We start from the raw sequence: 24,644 nt of genomic DNA, 5'->3' as shown, positions 1-24,644 counted from the left end.
CAAGCAGCATTCTAAAAACCTGTTGGCAGGGAACGTGGTGTTAGCCACCACACTGAAGTTCAGAAGCAAGGTTCAAAGTGAGGAACATCTTCAGTAGAGTGGGTTTTGCCAATAGCAAAGCAGGCTTCCACTCACAGAGGAACCAATGAACCAGTCGGGACCCCCAGCAGGGACTCAGACATAGGCCAAGAGACCAGTGTCTGGTGTCTGCTGGACCCAAACACTGTTGTGGGGGGATTGATTCTTGGGAGTAAGATCAAGACTCGGTGTCGGATTGAGGTACGGTTGAGCAGGACCATGGCAATGTTGAGTCCAAGAACATGAGGAGTCTTCTTAGTTTTGGGACAAGACATGGGCTTGTTGGGGGAGGCAAGGGGGAGCAGCACGTAAAAGCACTCATCTAAGAGAAATTGAGGGAAGGTGGGAATCATTTGAGGTGCTCAATGAAGGATGTGGATGGAAATCAAGAATAAGGGCATTCTAGAATGATAGCAGAATTAAAGAAGAGAGGTTGACCATGGGGGAGGGGGAGGGAAAAAAAAAAGAGGTTAGAGTGGGAGAGAGCCAAAGCATAAGAGACTCTTAAAAACTGAGAACAAACTGAGGGTTGATGGGGGGTGGGAGGGAGGGGAGGGTGGGTGATGGGTATTGAGGAGGGCACCTGTTGGGATGAGCACTGGGTGTTGTATGGAAACCAATTTGACAATAAATTTCATATATTGAAAAAAAAAAAAAAGAAGAGAGGTTGAGAAATGCAGAGCAGGGATAAAGGACTGCCAATGTCCCGGCATGACTGAAGCACAGATTGTGAGAAGAGACACTAGGGTCATAAGTGGAGGCAAAAAGAGACTGGTGCAGTCCAGGGCTGCCATGGAGGCTGTGCTTTGGAACCTGTAATAGACTCCACAGGCAGTAGGTCACAACGAAGAGGGCTGATTAAAGCACAAGAGGCTGGACACAAGTTTGGGATGTGTCAGATAGAAACGATAAAGGCCTGAACTAGGGTTATTTTAGGGAAATGGCAAGGGAAAGACAATATATGAATGTAGCCTTGAGGAAGGAATATTGAATTTTTTCCATGTGGTGCCAATAAAAACTTCAACTGGCTTTTTTTCATGTTGAAATCATTGCAAGCAGTATAGGCTCAACTATATGTTCAGGCTGGCTCTCCTGGAGGAGAGGAGTGATCTGTGACCTTGAACTAGAGTATTGTTAACAATTGCTAACAGATGGGGGTTCACCTGAGAAACAAGCCCATTGTCATGCCTGACATTACAGTGTGACATTGGGCCAATGACTAAACTAGCTAGTACTGATTAAATTAGCATTATTACTACTTAGGACAGCAGCTACTATTTATTAAGTTGCTATATACCAGCCAGATTACATATCTTATCTCAAATCCTATATGGTCAGTGTTATTCCCATTTTACAAATGAGAAAGTTACTTAATGAATTTAACAATGTAAACAAGTTCACACAACTAGTAAGTACCAGAACTAGGTTTCAAATCTTGGTCTGTATGACCTGACACCCTGAGATCTTTCCAATAAAGATCCGATATTGCCTCTGCTTAGTAAAAATAGTCTTATTTATGTTTATTTCAGTAGAAAGTATGTAAACCTAGTTCTTTTACTCCTTATTTGAATTCTTGTAACCATAACTAAAAATACCTTTGAGACATCACATATGTGTGTGTACATATGTATATGTATATGTATATGTTTTGTACAAACTGTAAAAGTACCTGTAACTTTTCTTTCCTTTCTTACAGTTTCATGGTCCTTTACTCACCTTGGTTGACCTTGTAGATCTGTGTGTGGATATTTCAAAAGGTTGTGTCTACTTGGAACAGATGCACTTCATTCACAGGTACAGTGATATTCTAGATACAAGGTTCCTACGGACATCGGCACAACAATTACCGGCAGTTTGGGTAAAACATATAGGATAATTAAACATTTACATTACTTCAAAATAGCAAACCTTTCCATAAAAAGTCTCCCTTCTCTAAAGACTGACTTGGGTTACTTGTCTGATCTCTGGAACTTTATTCTTAGCATTATTAAATATAGCTTCTGCCATAGGGATCTGGCAGCTCGGAATTGCCTTGTCTCTGTGAAAGACTATACCAGTCCATCACGGGTAGTGAAGATTGGGGACTTTGGACTTGCAAGGGACATCTATAAAAATGATTATTATAGAAAGAGAGGGGAAGGCCTACTCCCCGTTCGGTGGATGGCTCCAGAAAGTTTGATGGATGGAATCTTCACTACTCAGTCTGACGTATGGTGAGTTTAACAGGACACGGAGAAATTTGGGCAGAACCACCCAATGTCAGGGCCAGAAGGGAATTTAAAAGGTCACCTAACCTGGTGAGACTATTCCTGGATCTCAACATTTTCCCTTCTCACCCTAATTAGTTTTGATCCGTTGTCTTACACGTATATGTGAAATATATACATTTACTTCAAGTATTTTATCACAGTCCAAAAGCATAGAGGCTATGACTAATAGGAATTGGTACATATGGATTGATGTCCAAGTATATGTCCAAATGCCTACTCTTTTGGCATGTATGATCGTTAATTTATAGGTAGATTTTAAATCATGCATCTCAAAAACATTATGACATTGAGGAGGTTTGGACATCTCTTTAGTATTAGAATAGGATCCCTCATTTTTGCTTTTTGATCCCAAATCTTGATTAGAGCTACTCAAAATGTAAAGATTTGTTTAATGACTTTCAAGCTGAACTGGCCATAGACAAAATTGGTGATGAGATAAAATTGGTCCCCAGTGTGGCCAGTTCACATTCATGCCTTTCCCCTCCACGTTTACCAGCATTCAAAGTCAGGGAGAAAGGGGTGAACTGCTTTCTTGCTTATCCCCATGTGAGTCTGCATATTGATACTATGCAAACCTTTAGTGGAGGTCTGTGGTGCAGTTTCAGCTGGGGAGAAGGAAAAAATGTGTGTGTGTGTGTGTGCACGTGTGTGTGTCCCCACTAAGCCTTCCTATCACCTATCACCTTTGAAGTATTGCTAGTAGGCAGTTGCTTTTTCTACTTTTTCTTGAGGTCAACTTGCTTTTAAGTCTCCCATTTGCCTTTTATGGGGCCAATAATGACAATCACAAAGTAGACCCAGATAGCCCCAGGAATAGTTACATTGGAGAAACTACTGTAAACATGATGCTTGTAGTAAGTAGAATTAAAGTAAACTCTTTAACATCCTTAGGTCTTTTGGAATTCTGATTTGGGAGATTTTAACTCTTGGTCATCAGCCTTATCCAGCTCATTCCAACCTTGATGTTTTAAACTATGTGCAAACAGGAGGGAGACTGCAGCCACCGAGAAATTGTCCTGATGATTTGTAAGTTAATTATGCTAATATAAACACCTAAAAACAACAACAAAACCACATGTGCCTATGCAATCTTATGCCTCATTGGCATGGTATTTTAAAATAAAAACTGGAATTTGGATATTTGTGTTGTCTACATCAAATGTAAGTTAATTGTAACATTTAATTTACTAAATACATGATGGTCTCTTTTATATATATCCATGATATTTCATTTCAGAAACAAAATTTAGAAGCATAGAATATATTTATACTTTTGAGAGATGAATCCTAATAAATAAATAAAAGGCTTGTGTGTGTATGTGTATACACACACATACTCATTTGACTTTGGAAGATCTAATTTGGCTAATATCTTAATTTGCATATTAAGAGATTCCATCAAAGAGGAATATATTGTTTAAAAGTTGGATTGCCTTTGTTGGTGCAGCTGATATTGGGATATAGTACTACTAAAAGTTATACAGGTTGCGATCTATTTATGAACTTAGTTCAAAGTGACTATTAGTGACTCTATCAAACTGATCCTGGCTCCTCTTGAAGTCTAATAATTCATGATTCTCAGGAGAGTAGGTGATTTTGATCTAATTACAAAAGAAAAATAAGCTCAGTTATTTTGCTGAGTAGTAATCTACCTTCTTGTGAAGAACGTCAGCAGAAATAAACAAGTTTTGAAACTTTTTCCAAGACATGTTTGGAAAGGAACAAGTACTGAGCAAGTATAAACTCTTCTGTTATGTGCACAGTACCATGCCGTGCGTTGTCTGGAATACATGGGTGTCTAACTAATGGCCCCAGGGCTTCAGCGTCTCAGAATGTATTTTGAAGGAGAAGAAACACACATGGAACAGTTGGATAACAAGCCAACACGTAATAAAGTGCTAAACTGTGTGGTACAGAGGAGTGCAAAAGGAATTAGCAGTATGCGGATACACACCGTGGTTGTATTGCCTTGACTATGCTGTGTTATTTTAGAGGATTATTCAGACTGGAGCCAAAAGATGATTAAGAACCGGGCACCTTGGTTGGATGTTCTACTGGTGAATGGTTTTGTATTATTTAAATCTTCCAGTCGGAATAAGAAGATTTGAGTCACTGCTTCTTTCTGATTTAGCTTTTACTGGAACATTTACAGGGAGATCAGACGTACACATACCTGACCAAGTTTGGCGACAGTGCTTAAAAATGATTTGTGATCCTTTTGGGGGAGACAGAAAAAATTCTCAAAATTAGAAGTAAGAAATTATACAAAAATGGAAAGCCTTTGACCTAGGGCTTGAGGAAATCCCCAGCATACCTAAGCATGAAATACATTTTTATTAGGTAGCAAACTGACCACTGCTGTGCAGCTCTTACATATCTGTCAAACGCTCAGAAATTTTCCCCAGAATTTCAATTGCACAGAATTTGCATTATCCCGTTAGAATTTTATCTGGCCTCTTTCCCCCCTAGAGGGTACCTCATCACAATGACGCAATTTTATTGGATAGACAGTTTAGGATTCAATCACAGAATTCTACATTTTGATTGACGCAAATCATACCTACCTTTATTATGGGGAGGATGGAGGTGGATGATTACATGGCGGTTGTGGAGCAGAAAAACGTAGGTATGTTGGACTTTGCCCAAATGGATCCCAAAACGCAACTAGAAGGAGGAGGAAGAGATCCTAGAAAATTGCTTAGAAGAACACTCCTGTTGATAGGCAGAAACATATACTCTATACAACATTGATATTATATGTTTATAAAGCATATATTTATATAACTTATATAAATATATAACTTAATATTCTATATAACTTTATCTTGACTAATTTATTGGTTGAACACATTATTGCTGTAACTTTATAAAAATACAGTTTCCTTAAAGCCAAAATTTTCCATTGCTGGTTTTGAAGTTCATTTGAACATCTGTGATTAAAAAGTCAACAATGCTCCCAGCCACCCCCACCCCCCCACCCTGAGTGTTACATGCTCTCAGAGCCCTGGGAAGGGTTAAGGATCTGTTGCCAACCAGGAAGACAAGCTGTGCTAGGAAATGGATCTCTCAGCCATGCCATTCAATCTGGCCGTGGCCTTAAGTTGTCATGATAAAGATTAACTACTCTCCTTAGAGTACAGAGGGAACTGATTTTTATTTGAAGCAGTTCTCTGAGATCACAGGCCCAGCTTAGAGGGTTGAAAGTCTTCACTGAGCCATGCTGCACCTTCCATTCACTGCCTAAATGCTCAGCACCTGGATGCACTCTGGGTCAGGTGAGTCCATACAGGGCCACGTTGTGCTCAGCTATTAATGGAATGCAGGAGTTCAGAGCATTCCTGCCCTTCTTTCCGTAGCCTGGGATGTATGGTGGAAAGCCCAGTCCTCAGTACTCTCTTCAACTTTCAGTTTGCACAACAGCCACACCACTCTTGAGAAGAAACGGGATCAAAGGGCAACCTACTTCAAGTGCGAGCTCTTTGGGGTTCTGTGATGGATGTATCAGAGGGGCAACTGGAATTACTGGAGGGTCTCTCATATGTAGGAGGCAACAATGGGAGAACATGAAGGTTCACCATATTATTTTTACCTCTTAAAAGATATGTACATTTAGATGCTAGCTGGGTCTCTCTGGGATTGGGCATAGTGAGTAAGAGAATACTTACAAATCTGTATTTTATGTGCTTTGTTTCAATTCCTATGGAAATTCATCCCCTTAATACTGAAAGATGATATGAAATTTTCATCTGTTGAATTTTGATTGCTTTATGAATTCAAGGACTTTAATACTCATAGAGACCAATAATGCACATGGCTAATGAGTCTCATGCTATTTTAAAAACCCATGAGGCGAGGAAGAGTAAAGGGTTGGCATAGTGAATGGAGGAATTTGAGCTTGAACATTTAGCCAAGTGAGATATTTCAAGTATGAGTGAGTATTTTACCTAGCTAGAAAAACCAGGGTAGGGAAATTTTTACAAAGTGAATGACCTGTAAATTTATTTTAAGTAACATTCTCGAAGATTTGTAACTAAAACTTAGTACAGGTATCAAATACATGATATTGAATTGTGACAAGTGCATATTTGTGAGGGAAGACCAGATGCCAAACGTATAGTTGTTGTTATTAATTTATCTGAAAGATATTAGAGATCCAGTTTTTAAAAAAGTTTTTATTTGTTTATTTTGAGAGTGAGTGAGTGTAAGCAGGGGAGGGGCAGAGAGAGAAGGAGAGAGAGAGAGAATCCCAAGCAGGCTCTGCACTGACAGTGCAGAGCCTGATGTGAGGCTCAAACCCATAAACCTCGAGATGATGACCTGAGCTGAACTCAAGAGTGGGATGCTCAACCAACTGAGCCACCCTGGCACCCTAAGTAATCCATTTTTTAGAAGCTGTTAAATTCATAAAAGCCTTTTCATTCCATTGCCAGCTTAATGCTGTTTCAGAGCACAGGTTGTATGCTTTACTTTTAAATAGCTGTTGCTTTATAAAGCTCCTCTTTTCTTAATCTAGAGCAATTCCATGTTCATTCCTGGATGGTGGGAGAGGAAGATTTGATATACTATCAGGTCATATATTTTTGCCATCAGAAAGTTTAGAATAATGATTGGGTTCAATGTAAATGAAAGCATCATAGAAGAAAGACAAGAGGAAAGTCTGTTTAAATACTTTACATGGATTCAATAAGAGGCTGAAGTTTTGGAGGGTAGTGTGAGTGGATGAGAAACAGACTAGCTAGGTCTGGCAACCGAAGGGATGGCTTTCTTCCTTCCACTCTCCCTCCTTCTCTCTTTCCTTGTTCTGTCTCACTTTTTAAAAAAGTTTATTTATTTATTTTGAGAGAGAGAGAGAGGGAGAGAGAAGGCAAGGGGCAGAGAGAGAGAGGGAGAGAGAATCCCAAGCAGAATCTGGTGTGGGGCTTGAACTCGGCAACCGTGAGATCATGATCTGAGCTGAAACCAAGAGTCAGACGCTTAATTAACTAAGTCACCAAGGCGCCCCATTTCTTGCTTTGTCTTTTCTCTCCTAAATAATCTTCATTAAGTATCTTGAGTCCTTTGTAGAAATGAGACACCTTATAAATAAATAAGTAAAAAAACTCTATAATTAAAATATGGCAAGTCTTGAAAGATTCTACTTACATTTTGGCAATAACTTTGAATCACAACTTTATTTTCAGAAGGGATATGATTCCTGTGGTGAATTAGACTTTCTCCTCTCAAGATTCTACTTTAAATATTGGTTTAAGTTTCATGATTCCATATAAGTTGTACTATTTTATTTCAGAGTCTAATCATCCTTCATTCAAATCTTTGTATCATCCCTATTTTTAAATGAGAGGTTATAAAGAAATATATAAAAGGTAGGTTCTCGGCTGTGATTCTCATTTTTAAGAAATAGAGTCAAGTTTCACATTCTATATCCAGAATGTAAATTCCTTGTAATATATGTGAAGTTGTCAGATGAATACTGGAAAATCGACCAATATTAGATTTCCCCATAATACTCTGATTTTGAGTACTAACTCTGACCTGAAGTGCTTGTCAAGAAATGAGACAGAAGTGGACTTTGCACCATACTATAAGGGAATGGAGATTCCATTATAATTTCTAACATAGACACTAGCTACTTTGAGTACAGTACCTGTAATGATTTCTTGGTCATTGTCGTCTAGTGATTGGAGACATCCTTACTCTACTACCATTGCCATTACCTTAGTCCATACCTTCATGATCTCTCACTTTGTCTTCTTTAATAACTTCTTTGCTTCCAACTTTCCCCTCTACAATTCACTCTCCTCATATATCAGCTGGAGTAACTTCTTTAAGAATTTAAGATCATGCCTTCTTAAAAACCTTCAACAGCTTCCCATTGTAGTGCCATAAAATCCAACTCCTAGTCTGGCCTGTGAGACCTGCATGATTTCTCCTTCCTCTTCCGATCTCCTCTCTTAACACTCTCCCCCTCCAATGACTGCTCTTCGGCCAAGCTGGCTTTCTTTCAGATTCTAAAATGAGCCACGTTCTTTCCTAATTTAGGAATTTACACATGTTTTTCCCTCTTCTAATGTGTTCCCTGACTCCCATCCCCACCCTATTCCCGTGACTAGCATCTTATTTTCCTACAAAGTTCTTTGGCTTAAATGTCACCTTTTCAGAGTGTCCTTCTGACAGCAACTTACTAAAAATGTTCCATCTCTATTAGATCTCACATTTGTTTTCTTTAGTACTTTTTTTAGAACTTGTAATTTGTAATTGTATAGTAATCTGTTGATATAGTAGTACTAATGTTTTTAAATACTTTCCATCTTACATTTCTTTACCAGTTTTTCTCTTCCTGTCCCCAATATGCCTTCTAGCTCCAGAGAGTAAGAAAAAAAAAAAAAAAAGCAGGTACTTGACCTTTTTAGTAAATCAGTAGACTTGAAAGCCAGGTTTGGAGGAAGGAGTGGTTATCTAGAATCCTTTAGCTTCTTGTTAGTATGCTAAATGCCAGGTTTGAATGACTAGAACCTATAATTCTATATAAGGATGATCTAATTAAAAAGAGGGAGTAGTAGAAGCCCATTTCTTCGAAGCCCTAAGGAAGCGTAGGAAGAAGAGACCTTGATAGATAGAGGTTGGAGGGTGAAGATGTTGGATATCTAGGTCCTGAAAAACCTTCTGTGTAAGCTTCAGTTAGACTAAAGGTGGAAAACTGCCCACCTCTCCCAATTTGGGAGGATGGCAAGTTGATCATTGAGCTGGGGACTCCCCACCCAGCCTCATCCCATTGACATGGAGACCCAGCATCATGAGTAAGGTAGAAGGGCATGTCCAGACAGAGAAGGTCAAGTTGCACTTCCCATCTTCCTTTGTTTCCCATTCAGCGTGGACATTTTGTTGAAAGCTAGACATTAGGGCAAGGAGCATCCTTTAGTCACACAACAGAAACAGGTAGGGATTCCCTGGGCCTTATCAGCATATACAGGGCATGAGGCAGTCTCAGAGATGGTTATGGTTAGAGAGAGGAAAGGGAAGACCAGTTCACGGGGCGGGGGTGGGAGGGTGGGGTGGGGGGAGGGGGGAGCTGAAGGATACAAAGGTAAAGAAATTGGAGACTGCAGATAGCAGCTGATGCCTGCAGAATGGGTCAGACCAGTCACTCCTTACTGAATTCCTGATCATTCTATTCTGAGACCAGCAACGATCTGGAGGGCACAGTGCAGTCCAAAGAATTTTTCACTGTGCCATCATAAGTCACGTAAGACTTTCACCCAACATATATCCTACCACCATCTTTTAGAAGAGGACAGAGGGAGTAGGAATAGACTAAAATTAGAGGTTGAGTTATTATCCAGAAAAGACTGAGCATTACCTAAAAAGATTGTTTAAAATATTGAGTTGCACCAGGTCTTAAATACCATTGTATTTAACGAGGTTAACTTTTTTCCTTCTAGGTGAGGGCTCTAAGAAAGACCTAATTAGTAGCAGACAATATAAAAGAGCTACATTTTTTTTTCCAGCTCATATGAGTTGGAGATAAATTTTTGTCACCTTCTTACATTTACTATATGTATTTCTATGAGGACAACCACATCCCTAGCTCTTTATATACTGCCAGTATATAATAAGTTTCCAAGTCTTTGCTGAATGAATGAACACAGTTAAGAGTGTTACACAGATATTTCTTAGACAACCGTTAAGGAAAAAATAATGTTTAATAAACCAGCTACTAATGTCTGAGGAAACTGAGTCTCTTACTTAACTTGACAGTATAATGAGGAGTTAAAAGCATTCGAACTGAATGTGGTTTCTACCTCGGGTTCTGCCGCTAAAGATCTATGTGGTTTAGAGTAATCTTAGATTTTGTTCTAGATATCAATGTATGAATGTAAAGTCTTCATATTCTTCAGTAATTTCTATAGCTGTTAGTGCCCTTACGTGTTAAGCAATCATTTTCCAACAATCTATTTTATTTATTTATTTGGGTTAATGACTGTTCAAAGTAATGGCTTTTTGAAAGAAAGGTGTTATCTAACAAAGGTAGTAATATTGGAAGACACTATTAAGTGGAAACCAAAGATTTTGTTCTGGCTTATTTATACTAATTATGGAAAACTGGCAATAACTGAAATTTGTTGCCTTCTGAAATGACCTTACCTGGGTTATCAGTACTGGTTGCCTAATGATCTCCAATCACCACTTATTTTTGTGCCTTTACCTGTGTATCCAGGTGGAATCTGTTGACCCAATGCTGGGCTCAAGAACCTGACCAAAGACCTACTTTCCACAAAATACAAGATCAGCTTCAGTTATTCAAAAATGTTTCCTTAAATAGTATTTCTCAACGCAGAGAAGAAACAGACCCCAGTGGAGTCATAAATGAGGGCTTTGAATGTAAGTTTGATTCTTTTTCAGAATTTTCTGGTTTTCTCTCTAGTCTGAACTGAACAGGTTAAAATGGGGGTATATATACGCATAGAAGACATTTTATGGTGAGGAAGAAGAAGAATATACTGGTACTATGTATTCATTGTACTCCTCTTTGGAGATTATTATGATTTATTTATTTAAAAAATTTTTTTAGAGCGTGGCAATGCACACACACGCATGCATGTGCGGGGGAAGGGCAGGGGGAGAGAGAGAGAGAAAAAGAGAGAGAGAGAGAACCTTAAGTAGGCTCCATGGTCAGCACAGAGCCAGAGTCAGGGCTCAATCCCATGACCCTGCAACCGAGACCTGAGCCAAAATAAAGAATCAGATACTCAACTGGCTGAGACACCTGCATGGCCCTGGAAATTATTTTGAATTGGGCACTAAATTAAAAAAAATAGTAAAGAATAGTGACATGGCCCCTGGACTTTACAGTCTCAGATAGTAAGGAGGAGAATGAACATGTTAGACTATATTCTCATGAGATCTATTTTCCTTCCCCTCCACCCCTCATACCTGTTTCACCCTCAAGTACAGAGCTGAGTTAATTATAGACTGTTAGTTGATGGTACATCATGATCATTGGTGTATGCAGGGCTTCACTCCTGTTTGTTTGTTTAGTCCTTTTATCTCCCTCTTCTCCTGTTCTAGTTTCTCCCTCCTCTTGCCAGGCAACCATTCTAGTGTCTTTAATGTGCATCTTTTCATTTGTATGTTTTGCTACAAAACGCGTACTGTTTTGTACGCACAGATACTATTGTGTTTGTAAAGCTTCTCTTCTTCTTCGTTGAACACTATGTGTTTTTTTTTTTAATTTTTTTTTAACGTTTTATTTTATTTTTGAGACAGAGAGAGACAGAGCATGAACGGGGGAGGGGCAGAGAGAGAGGGAGACACAGAATCGGAAGCGGGCTCCAAGCCATCAGCCCAGAGCCTGACGCGGGGCTCGAACTCACGGACCGCGAGATCGTGACCTGGCTGAAGTCGGTCGCTCAACCGACTGCGCCACCCAGGCGCCCCGAACACTATGTTTTTTTTTTTTTTTTTTTTAATATTTTTTTCAACGTTTATTTATTTTTTGGGGGACAGAGAGAGACAGAGCATGAACGGGGGAGGGTCAGAGAGAGAAGGAGACACAGAATCAGAAACAGGCTCCAGGCTCTGAGCCATCAGCCCAGAGCCTGACGCGGGGCTCGAACTCACGGACCGTGAGATCGTGACCTGGCTGAAGTCGGACGCTTAATCGACTGCGCCACCCAGGCGCCCCCCGAACACTATGTTTTTAAGAGCCATTCGTGTTGCTGTGTGTATGTCTAATCGTTGGCTTAGGAATTTTGCTAGGATTATTGTAGTGGCTCACGCCTTGTGAAGGTCTAGTCTGATACCACAATTTTAGGAACTTTGTAAATAAGGCAATGATCCTTTGGAACCATTCAACTGGGATAGACAGACTAACCTTTTTTAGTTCAGTGAAAAGCACAAAATGGAATTAAAATGCAGCAGTCACTTAATTCATTTTCAAAATCAGATTTATCATACCTTTGTGTACGTGGCTGCAGAAAACGGAATTGTCAAATGATCCTCTCCAGCTGCTCTAGAACTCCTTCCAGCTATTAAATGTTCACAGGGCCCTTTGTGAATGCAGACATTTTTGCTTAAAAATAAAGCTGGCAAGATGGACCATGAGTCAGAAATCTCTCAGCAATCAGGCCTCTTAGTGTTTGTGGTAACTGATTACAAGAGGCTGAAGACCGACGTGGAGTCGGGCGTGAGACCTCTGTGGAGTGATGCACTTGACTAATAAATAGCAGGGAAGAATAAGCAGCACAGGGTGAACATCTACTTGTCTTGCATGCTGTATTTCTGAATACATATTTGGGGTAAATTAGGATCCATGACATGCATGGAAATAAAACTGGTGGTTTGGCTTCTTTAACATGAATAGCCAAGCGACAGACTGGAAAGGGCTGTGCTTGTCTTGAGCGGGCGTCGTAACCGTTGTCAGCTGAGCCTTCTTCATGGTCTCACATGGGCTGCACCTGTCTTCTCACCTCCAGTGACCGAGCCCTGAGGGGTTACAACTGCTGCAGCAGCCCCAGCCTTTTGGGGGTTTCTGTACAGACACGTGCCTGGGTGACGATCACACAGGATAAGGAAAAACAGATTGTAACCCATTCTAGACACTATCAAGTCCTTCTCATTTTCTAAGTGTTTACTTAACGTATTTTTCTAAATGCAATTTGGCAAGAATTTTGAAAAATTATTTCAACAGATACTTACTGACTTGTTGCAAGGCATAGTGTTAAGCACCTACATTTAATGTATTCCAGTGGGTTTGCTTTAAGGAAAAAAAAAGGAGGCAAGAATATTTCTTTCCCTTGAGAAACTTTAGAGTCAGTTTCTTTAACTTTGTATATAAAGTTTAATAGGAGTGCTGCTTTCATTGGCTCTCCTTGTCATAGGATGATGTCTCTATCCCTAGTGTTTTGCTGACGCCATTTGAACCTGCTCTTGCCCGGCCTCGTTCTTATTTTTGGTACCCTCACAACTAGATGACTGCTCTTACTTCTGCAAACAGCACTTAACTGATAAGACTCAGATTTGAATTTGTTTGTGAATATCCTTTTAGTAGACTTTCCAAAATTAAGCACAACTATTATCTTTTTAAGGGCTTAAAAAATAGTTTCTATGTTATTTTACATCAATCGTCAAAATGACTCCTGAGTCCTTTCCAGTTTTCCTTTCAACTTCTCCAGCAATTGCTCCTAGTAACTCCTCTTGCTATATTATTTTATAACTGTGTCTACATTTTAAGGATCTTTGTTATGAAAGTGATTTTTGTTTATTGCTGAAAAGCATATAACACGATCTAAACAGACTAAAAAGCAAAGTCTCCTACTTCCTCCCTATTCTTACTCTCTGATGCTAGCCATAGTTAGCAATTTGGTTGTATGCTTTTAGATATTTTATAGGCATATACAACCATTGACCGAAATGTTCATTTATATATATTTATATATGTATTGGCTGGATTTAGAGATAAAAGTTATGTAATCTAGAGAAATGAGTGGGATATAGATTCTCTGGTCAGTTTTTATACTTTTTTTTTTTCTTATAAGTGAGATGATGTGTAAGGATTCAGGGAGCGGATGACTTTATGCTATATCTTTTTCAGAAATCCAGGAGGCATTCTCTATTGCCATTGAGAGGGAATCCATGTTCTGTGGGCCTCCAGAGGAAGGATGCCAAATCCATACTGTGTGTCAGAGAGTCAGTAAAAGCCACTGGGAAGAGGCTATTTCCAAGCTGAGTTTTGCAGGGAGGTCAGAAAAATAATATTTCAGGGTGGAAGGAACAATATGTAGAAAGGCATGGGATAACAGTGAATGGGGGTGTTCACAAAACTGCATGTAGTTTATCACGGGGGGGGGGTGGGGAATGGCAAGTGATGAAATTGGAGGGATAGTGGTTGTACATAAATGACCAGGTAAAAAATTGGAAATTAATGGAAGCTGAATTAATGAATGATAATAGGTGTAGAGAGGAGGAAATGAAGGCCAGAGGTAGATGTTGTAATACTTGGCATCTAATTGAGTGACAGAGAGAGGAGACAATGGTGAGTCCCAGTGATCTGTGAAAGTACATAAAGAGTAGTGCTGTTTCCAAAGATGGGGGGCATAGCAGGAAGAATAGCTTTGCACGTGTTTGGTTGGAGTTGGTTATGGGATAAGTGAAGAAGCCTAGTATTCAGCTGAAAGGTCTGTCCTGTAAATACAGGTAGTTGAAGTCAAGGGTATAGATGAGGTCATTCAACGAGGGTGTATAAAATAAGAAGAGGGGTGAACGGTGGATGGGACCTACGAACAGCCAATAAACATATTAGCGACGGACAAAGAAAGATGGTGGACCGAGAGAAGCCAGAAGGGGACAGGAAGGTCATAAGAGAGTATTGTCAAATCCAAAAGAGAGAGGCTCATGGAGGAGGGAGTGGTCAAATGCTGCAGAAGTAAAGAGTTCCAGAGGGCTGTAAGGATTTTACAGTTGACTTGTATTTTAAATCTCACTCTTTACTTATGGAATCCTTTCCTTCTAACGTGTGCAGACAGTCTATAAAAATCATAGAGGCTGCCATGATGGGTTTAGGAGGGCCCGAGATCTGAGCTTTACCTTAGCCTCTACCAGAAGTCTCTATGAACACTTAAGACCTTTTTTTTTTTTTAAATTTTTTTTTTCAACGTTTATTTATTTTTGGGACAGAGAGAGACAGAGCACGAACGGGGGAGGGGCAGAGAGAGAGGGAGACACAGAATCGGAAACAGGCTCCAGGCTCCAGGCTCTGAGCCATCAGCCCAGAGCCCGACGCGGGGCTCGAACTCACAGACCGCGAGATCATGACCTGGCTGAAGTCGGACGCTTAACCGACTGCGCCACCCAGGCACCCCAAGACCTTTTTACTATGTTGCATTACGTAGCTCATCTGTGAGGCCGAGATAAGTACCAATGCTCACATTAAATACGTAGAACAAAACTTTTTTTGGGAATGGCTTTTAATTGTCATATTAGCTAATCTTATTTTAGTACTTTTTATGTGTCATTCACTGTGCTATGTGGGTTAACTCATTAAATCCTCACAACAGCCCTATGACATGGATATTATTATATCACCATTTTATAGATGAGAAGACTGAGGTTTAGCAACCTGCCAACGGTCATACTGCTGAGGTGGGGCTGGTGTATGGCTTCTGTTCCAGAACCTTTGCTCTCAGCCTTCACAGAGACATGGCTATGGTGAGGAACATACCCACACACTTTCCCCAATTTGTTATTAATAGTGTGCTGGGCAGCTAGGTGTAGTGAAAGAACTTATGACTTGTGGCTTGCTAGAAAAGATACACCAGTTTATCCTGGTTATTTAGATGCCACATGGTTGGCAGACTGAATTAAAATTTTAAAGAATGTTCAAAAAACAGAGAAGCAGACAAACATGCACAATAACGAAGCAGGAAGAGCTTAACAGGGAATATAACCAAACTTTGATAATTTAGCCAGAAACAAGCAATTCTGTGCCAGGACAGAAATTCAATTTTAGTAGAAGAGAAATTCTTGTTCCGTTGTTTACAATGAATGTAAATCCAGAAGATAAGGAATGGAAAGGGATATGGGAATCACTCAAGTTTTTGGTTGTGGAGATACGACTGAGCAAAAGGGGCAGAGAGAAGAAATAGACTGCCAGGCAGAGTTTGCATATTTGCAAAGGATAGAAATCACAAAACAGTGCCTTCAAGGGAAGCCTAAACTTAATTACCTTTTTAATAAGAGAGAATGTGTTTAATAATAGTTTACTGCCCTGCAGACTGCTGGGCATATTTAGCAAAGCAGGAAGATGTCGTCTGTCTTGACTGTTATTACTGGAGATACATAAGAAGATAAGAAAGTCATTGGAAAGACTTTTTTGGAAAAAAAAAGGGGGGGTGGGCTTACAAGGAGCAATAATACCATGCCTATCCTATGGTCCTACTGACCTAATGGGGTAGAGAGGGGATAGGGAGAGAAGATTAGTAACGTATCTGGGCATCTAGTAAAAATATCCCAGTGACTTCATCCAAACATTTTTGTAAACATCACCTCATCAGTCCCAGAGAGTTCTACAGGAAACAAATCTAAATGCTCCTCTGCTGTTCTAAACATAGCCAGTCAGCCGGCATATGTCTCGTCTGTAAATACCCTGTCTTGCTTGGAAGTCTTTATTTTAATATTTCCCTCTTAAAGAAAGACTTGCTGAGCACATGCTATCTTTGTTCAGGATCTCTGCTTTAAGGTCTGAACTGCGGGCTTTCTATTTCGTTTTCAACAAAAATAAACAAACAAAACACCCTCCTCCCCACCATCTTTCATAAGTTCTTTATGCAATAAGATGTAGTAATTGCTGAAAGCTTGCCAGGGTCAAGTTACTAAATATTGCTCTAAGTACTATAAACCAGTGGAGTAGTTAGCTAATGATTTTTCTTTGACACACGGTGCCAGAATTTGTAAGAAGAGTTCATTTGCCTCGTATAAAAATTGTTTTTGAAATAACAAGAGGCAAAAAAAAATTTAAATCATGTATCGGTAGAAAGTTTCCCAGTATGCTATTTAATGAATTAAACTTAAGAAAATGAAGCGTCTGATAACATGAGCATTTAGACCTATATTGTAGGTTTAGTTTTGAAATTTTCTAAACTTTCCTTTAGCTTAATTTATTTTTTATTTATTTTTTTTGTTTACTTATTTTTGGGAGAGAAAGAGAGACAGAGTACCAGCAGGGGAGGAGCAGAGAGAGAGGGAGACACAGAATCTGAAGCAGGCTCCAGGCTCTGAGCTGTCAGCACAGAGCCCGACATGGGGCTTGAACCCACGAACTGCGAGATCATGACCTGAGCTGAAGTCAGATGCTTAACCGACTGAGCCACCCAGGTGCCCCTAGTCTAATTTCTTTAAGCCCTTCAGGAACATCCTACTTTCCTCAATCTGGGTCACTGGACTATTTAGAGTTAAATCTATTATCTCTTCCTATCACTTTTTGATATTTTTGATTGCTATTATCGTATGTAGGAAATTATTCTTACGAGTTTCTCAATGGCTCTTAGTACATATTGACCATAATCATAACAGCAGGATGTTTCCATAGATACTCAGCACTTAGGCATTAACGAACCTTGGCATCTGATAAAGTTATTTCTATGGGAGAGATATTTTATAACACTACGTGACTATCCATGTGGTTTGCAATATGCTATGATGATGTTTGAAGGATGAAGAGGAACATGAAATGATGGCAAGGAGTCTGTGAGCCTGTAGCTCAGCCATTGTGTCCTTCAGCCCAGTGGGAAGTTCTGCAAAAGAAACATGCACCTAGTAAGACAGAGCAGGGACAGAGTTCACAAGCTCTTATAATAAAATAAGCTTCGTAGGTCAGGTTTGGAACTTGATAAATATGCAGATCCATTAAATTCCATTGGCAAAAAGTAGGTATAATGGTACCTCCCTTAGTCCTTTGAAGTTGTTTCTTGTCCTCATATTTCCACTTAAATTCATTCCAAATAAACCCAGCCTGGGTGTACATCAGGGCTAAATGCAGGTGTCACCTTCCTTAGCGACACACATTTGGATGCTCTTTTGCTGGAAGGATGATAAGGACAAAGGAAGGAGCATCATCTGTGGCCTGAAATGTTTCTGATTTGTATGATATGTTCTGAAAGAAAAGTAATATTCCTTTTTAAAAAAAATTTAATGGTTATTTTTGAGAGAGAGAGAGAGAGAGAGAGAGAGAGAATGAGTCAGGGGAGGGGTCAGAAAGAGAGGGAGACACAGAATCAGAAGCAGGCTCCAGGCTCTGAGTGTCAGCACAGAGCCCTATGTGGGGCTTGAACTCATGGACCATGAAATCGTGACCTGAGCTGAAGTCAGATGCTTAACCAACTGAGACACCCAGGCATCCCCAAGAACAGTAATATTTCTGATCATAAATTTTTCTTTTAGGTACTGACACTCAGAAGTTGAAAAGCACTGATCAAAAACCATCCCCATAATACACATTTATATATTTATGTTTAGATTGTGTATTTGTCCCTTTTGATTACCTAGAATCTTGTGAAATGTTTCAGAAGCTCTGCTGTTAGGTTTCAGCAAGAGTTCTTGTACTTTTCTCTGTAAAAAGGTCAGTCTGTAAGTAAAGAAGACAAAATAATATGAGCATAATTGTGAAGAAGGCCGATTACCCTCTGGCTGCCCACTTTTCTGCTGCCGCCCTGACCCCACACACACATGTCCAGAGTGTCTTTCAAGGACTCCTACAGGGCACATGCCCACCCACCTGATTCCTCCTCACAGAGAACAGCAGCTCTGCCCTCCCACTGGGGAGGGTGAATATGGGGACACAATCTGGATTCAAATTACAGCTGTGTGACCTTGGGCAAATTATTTAGCCCCTCTGTGCCTCAGTTTCCTTAACTGTTAAATGGGGATAATACTAGCATTTATTTAATAGAAGAATGAGTAAATATATGTATATAGTTTATTTTATTTATTTATTTTTTATTAAAAAAATTTTTTAACGTTTATTTATTTTTGAGACAGAGAGAGACAGAGCATGAACGGGGGAGGGTCAGAGAGAGAGGGAGACACAGAATCGGAAGCAGGCTCCAGGCTCTGAGCCATCAGCCCAGAGCCCGATGCGGGGCTCGAACTCACGGACCGTGAGATCGTGACCCGAGCTGAAGTCGGATGCTTAACCGACTGAGCCACCCAGGCACCCCTATATGTATATAGTTTAGAACAGTGCCTGGTATGTAGTACGTGCTCTATGTTAACAACAACAATAATAATCACTATTATCTTTCATGTTATTTTCCTTCTCCCTCAACTCTGTCATCAAAACTTGTCAGGCCTACCCATTCCCTGTCAGCCCTATGAGGTCATAAGCATGCTGGTGTATGTATTTGCTAATTAGTATTAACGCACCTTATCCCAGGGAGATAGTTGAGGGGGACCAGCCACACCAGTCCATACTTGGTGTTCTCCTTTCCTTGAATGTTCTCCCTCAGATATCCACGTGTCCAATTCTCTCACTTAATTCAGGTTTCTACTTGAATTTTACCTTGCTAGAGAGGACTTCGCTGACATTTCATCTAAAATAGCAGCCCCCTCCACCCCAACCATTATTTTCTCGTTCCGTTTTTTTTTTGTTTTTTGTTTTTTTTTTTAATTTTTTTTTCAACGTTTATTTATTTTTGGGACAGAGAGAGACAGAGCATGAAGGCGGGAGGGGCAGAGAGAGAGGGAGACACAGAATCGGAAACAGGCTCCAGGCTCCGAGCCATCAGCCCAGAGCCTGACGCGGGACTCGAACTCACGGACCGCGAGATCGTGACCTGGCTGAAGTCGGACGCTTAACCGACTGTGCCACCCAGGCGCCCCTCGTTCCGTTTTTCTGCCAAATTTTCCTTCATAGTGCTCATCACCCCCTGACATAGGCTTAGCTGTCTGTTAGTTTATTGTCTGTCTCCTCCCATCAGAATGTAAACCCCAAAGAGGGACAACTTTGTTTTGTCCATTCTTGCTTCATCGATACTTAGAACACAGCCTGGCACGTGGTAGGCATCTGATAAATATTATCTTAATAAATGACTAAATTACTTAATCTTTAATTTAAAGGGGGGTATTATAGCCAGCGGGATGGAAACGTAAGCACTTCAGACAAAAAAGCCAACATAAGGGCACTTAATTCCTATCACCAAGGCGGTGACCTGTTCAGTTTGGTAGAGTTATCATCTCTGAGCTCTCACCACCTTTTACATATTCCTTTATTACATACAGCACACCTTGTCATCTATAGTAATGTTTCTGCTCCTCTACAAGACTATGATAGCTTCAAGGACAAGGAGCATGTCTTGCTTATTTTTGTATTCTCTTGGTGGCCCTCATAAATGCTTGCTGAGCCCATGCGTAAGGTTGGCATTGTTACAATTCCTGTACAGTCTGTATATTACAGATACAGAAGTCAAATAGATACTAGCATAACTTTTACATTTTTTTTTTCACAGATGAAGATGGCAGTGTGATCTGTTTGAATTCAGGTGACGTTACGTCAGTTGCTTTAATGGAAACCAAGAACCAAGAAGGGTTAAACTATATGGTACTTGCTACAGAGTGTAGCCAAGGTGAAGGAAATTCTGAGGGTCCTCTAGGCTCCAAGGAATCTGAATCTTGTGGTCTGAGGAAAGAAGAGATGGAACCACATGCAGACAAAGATATCTGCCAAGAAAAACAAGTGGCTTACTGCCCTCCTGGCAAGCCCGAAGGCCTGAACTATGCCTGTCTCACTCACAGTGGATATAGAGATGGGTCTGATTAATAGCTCTGGGAAATGCAGGGCTGAGATAAACACTCCCATTAAGTAGTTACTGAAAGAAAACCCTGGTAGAACGATAGATGTTGTGGTAGTCCATGACTCCAAATTAACACTGAAAAGTTCCTGAATTCCTGAGTTCTTGGTTCCAAGAGCCGTTTGATTTCAACTGTGGCAATCCCCATAACAACTGCCTAACCTTCAGTAGAATTCTGACGTGAACCACTAAACATCGGAAAGCTTAGGAAGACTCAAGACTCTGGAAGGAAACTGCTCCCCTTCTCCCCTGAGGTCCCTTAGTCCATTGCTCACCCTTCAGTCTGGGCTGCACCAGAAGCATCTTGGTTAGATGGGGAGAGACCAAATAGCTACGTTTAGGGACCTGAAGGAGGGCGATGAAGAGTGTGCTCAGGGGGCCGACTGAACTACAGATTATCCCCAAAGGATGTATATATATACATGAGGAAATGACTAAATAACTCTACATCTACAGAAGGAACCAGCATCTAGGACATGAGAAATCATTTGGAAAGCTATCACTATAAAATAATTGTCTTTATGACTACTCTAAAATACTTTGTATTTTGGAGGCTTGGAACAGTAGCTTCTATTGAGCATAGGACCATGAAGATCACTCTAAATCCTAAGGTTTAGCATTCCACAGACTTTGGCTTGTATAAAAATAGCTCTGTGACTGTGTGCTGCTATGGAAATTCGCTAATATCGAGAATCATTTTTATTTGCCACGTGTGTCTTACACATAAAATACTTACGATTACATTTAGTATCGAGTATCCTTAAATATAAATGACTATATGATGTTAATTTAAGCTCTATGATTTTTAAAAATACATGAAATAATACACATCGAAATGAGAGCTATTAAAAACATTTCTTCAGAGAAACACTCTGATTTAAAGCCAATCTTTTTTTTTTTTTTTTGCAGTTACCCACTTAAATCTGAATGCCTCAAGTACTCTAGCAGCAACATTAATGAAAGCATTCTGTTTGTTATTCCACTGCAGTATACAGGATGCTTGCTAGATATAGAAGACACTTTGATTATAAAATTTGCTAAAAGCCACTCCTGGAAGAGGATCACCTATGCATCTCCACTTTGGATCATTTAGTTCATTTTGTAACTTGCTTACGGCCTGAGAAGCTGCACGGATAATTGGCTGTGTGGTGAGGAACACAGGGAAGTCAATGTGTGCGTTCTGTGGCGAACAGCCCCCAAATAAAGGTCCAGGATCTGTGGCCCCTGCTACATCTGTTATTCCACTGAATGGGGCAGGATATTTTCTGTCTAATCTTCTGATGTTCTACTGGACATTTATCATTCTTTTTGATAGCCTGGCATATGACGCCCCTTCCCTTGTTGGAGGGCTCCTCCACCTTTATCTCCTGGGTGGGAGCTATGTTCCATTTGCTTCCCCAAGATCTCTTGCAGCAAGAAGGCAGGCATGTGACCCCCACCACTCAGACATCCCCACCACAAGCTTCTAAAATTGAGAGGTAAGGAAGCAAAGAAACAGGGACCACAATGGTGGTTGGTGGCAACTGCAGCTGGTCTGATTCCTGGCATCCGGTGTCCAGGGCCAGGAGAGTCTGCAGAGCAAATCTGGAGCCTGGTGCTTCTAGCAGTCGGGGTAGCCAGATTAGACTGGTTCTGCTGTTTTGAGCCAGTGCTCCGGGCTCTAGTCTGGCTCTCAAGCCCTCTCTGGTGATTCTGTGAGTTACCCTCAGATCCTTTTAAGAAATGCTTTTCTTTTAAATCAACCAGAGTCTGTTTCTGTTGCTTGCAGCCGGGACTTTTGCTCCACCAGTGGTATGGACCTTTATTTTGGAAGACACAAAGAAGTCAGAAGTGTATAGAAGAATTGGATTTTCAGTCCATGTGCATCACAGTTTGGACAACAGAGAAATTTATAGAATGTCTGAGGGGATATTTTTTGAGAGAGAGACAGAGAGAGCGAGCAGGGGAGGGGCAGAGAGAGAGAATCCCAAGAAGGCCCTACACTGTCAGCATGGAGCCCAATGCGGGGCTCAAACTCACAAACTGTGAGATCACGACCTGAGCCAAAATCACGAGGCAGATGCTTAACTGACTGAGCCATCCAGGAAGCCCATCTTACCTTCATTTTAAATTGTTCAAGGAAAATAAATAATTCATAAGGAAGAGTGAGTTGCAAATGAAAAATACTGTTCGCAAACAACAACAAAACACAACAGAGAAAAACAGACTCATAATTATAGAGAACAAACTAGTGGCTGCCAGAGGGGAGGGGAGCAGAGGGATCGGTGAAATAGATGAAAGGGATTGACAGGTACAAAAAAAAAAAAAGAAATAAATGCTGTTAATGATTTAACATTGCCAACTGGACAAAGATTTACCTAGATAAAATGAATATGTTGATATAATTCTGATGAAAATGCTCTACTTGAAACGCTCTTAAGACAAGAGCCTGTTCCTGGGCCCAGATGTGCTGTCTGTTGTTTACCCATACTGGTTTTGCCTGGCCTATTGGAACTCCTTACCTATTTTCTTCTTGTCTAAATCCCAGTCGTCAAGTAGGATCAGCTCATATGCCAAGTTTTTGGAAGGGCTTGTCCCTAACTCCTTCTCTTCTCCCTTCTCAGAATTACTGTTGTCCTTCTCATCTTCACATCTCATTTAGCAGTAACCACATTTATTTCCATCCAATTTCTATGTATCTTACCAACTGGAATAAATTGCAAGCTCTGTGAAGTCAAGCTGATGTCTTTTAACCCTTTGTATCTTCTCTAAGCCAAAATAGGTGTTCATGTTTAATGGATTAATTGGTTGATTTTCTCATCACCCTTTTACAACACATTTCATGACAAGTCTTTACTTGTAGCTTTTAGAAAGGATGCCAGAAAATTGGTCTAATGCCATGGGGGACTCAAGAGGATTCTTTTGATGTTGAGTCATCTCCTAAGACCTAGATAGAGTATAGAAGGTAGGAGACTGCTTTGTGGTTCCGATCAGACTTAGGCAAGTTCTGAAATTCTGGAAGCCCTTGAAATGATGGTGAACATATGCTAAAGGAGGCAAAAATTTATTTTACCACTATCAGTTTCTTCCCTGTCTCAAATGGCCTGTTATTCTCATAATGGCCTTTATGAGTGTGGAATAAATGCTAAGGTGCTCTTGACTTCTGTTTGACCTTCTTTCCTTGGTAAAATGAAAAGCCCATCTAATTTTGCTTTTTACAGTTGATCAGGGCTACAGTACGCCTGAACCAGATGACCTATCCCAATCCTTCCAGCCTTCTTCACAATCAGCAGAAGAATCAAGGGGCCAAAATATACCACCCAAACTCTACTGTAATTATTTTAGGGTATTTCCTTTCAACTTGTTTTGTTTCCTTCCCCCATGTGAGCTTATGTTCTTGGCTGAAGTAGTTCTATCTCTTCTGTTTTTGCTTTTGTTTTTCATTTAACATTACTGTGTATGCTTTCCCCTTACAATTTTTTTTTTTGTAAATGTTTCTAATGGCTCCATAAAATCTCTTAGGATGGATATGTTGTGGTTTATTGCTCCCTTGTAGATCTGCTCATTCATTCATTCACTCATTCAATATTTTTTTGTTTATTTATTTATTTGAGAGAGACAGAGATAGCACAAGTGGGGAAGGGAGAGACAGAGAGATAGGGAGAGAGAATCCCAAGCAGGCTCTGTGCTGCCAGTGCAGAGTCTGACGCAGGGCTCTCACGAAACTTTGAGATCATGACCTGAACCAAAACCAAGAGTCGATACTTAATCTACTGAGCCATCCAGGCGTCCCACATTCAATATTTTTGGAGTGCTTACATATAGCAAGCATTGTTATAGGCACTATACTAGAGTAATAAACGAAGCAAAGTCTCTGTCTTGATGGAGATTATGTTCTAGCATTCTAGCTGGGGGAGAAGACATAATGAGTAAATCGAAACATATATGACAATACACTAAAAGTGTCTTACACCATGGT

General features: G+C 40.3%; 1 protein-coding gene across 2 annotated transcripts in view; it reads left to right on the top strand.

The window, feature by feature from the left end:
- The window catches only part of ROS1 (ROS proto-oncogene 1, receptor tyrosine kinase), a 122,413-nt gene extending 98,220 nt beyond the window's left edge, over positions 1–24,193 (top strand). For both annotated transcript variants that reach the window (XM_043592200.1, XM_043592199.1), the window contains exons 40-44: positions 1,775–1,872; positions 2,088–2,291; positions 3,240–3,374; positions 10,564–10,727; positions 20,345–24,193. In XM_043592200.1, the coding sequence (XP_043448135.1) occupies positions 1,775–1,872; positions 2,088–2,291; positions 3,240–3,374; positions 10,564–10,727; positions 20,345–20,655 (912 nt within the window). In that variant the 3' untranslated portion in view covers positions 20,656–24,193. The remainder of the gene's footprint in view (positions 1–1,774; positions 1,873–2,087; positions 2,292–3,239; positions 3,375–10,563; positions 10,728–20,344) is intronic.
- Positions 24,194–24,644: the final 451 nt, after the last annotated feature.

The sequence above is a fragment of the Prionailurus bengalensis genome, chromosome B2 (genome assembly GCF_016509475.1).
Source record: "Prionailurus bengalensis isolate Pbe53 chromosome B2, Fcat_Pben_1.1_paternal_pri, whole genome shotgun sequence".
NCBI classification, from domain to species: Eukaryota; Metazoa; Chordata; class Mammalia; order Carnivora; family Felidae; genus Prionailurus; species Prionailurus bengalensis.
This window is presented reverse-complemented; position numbering and strand designations above follow the sequence as displayed.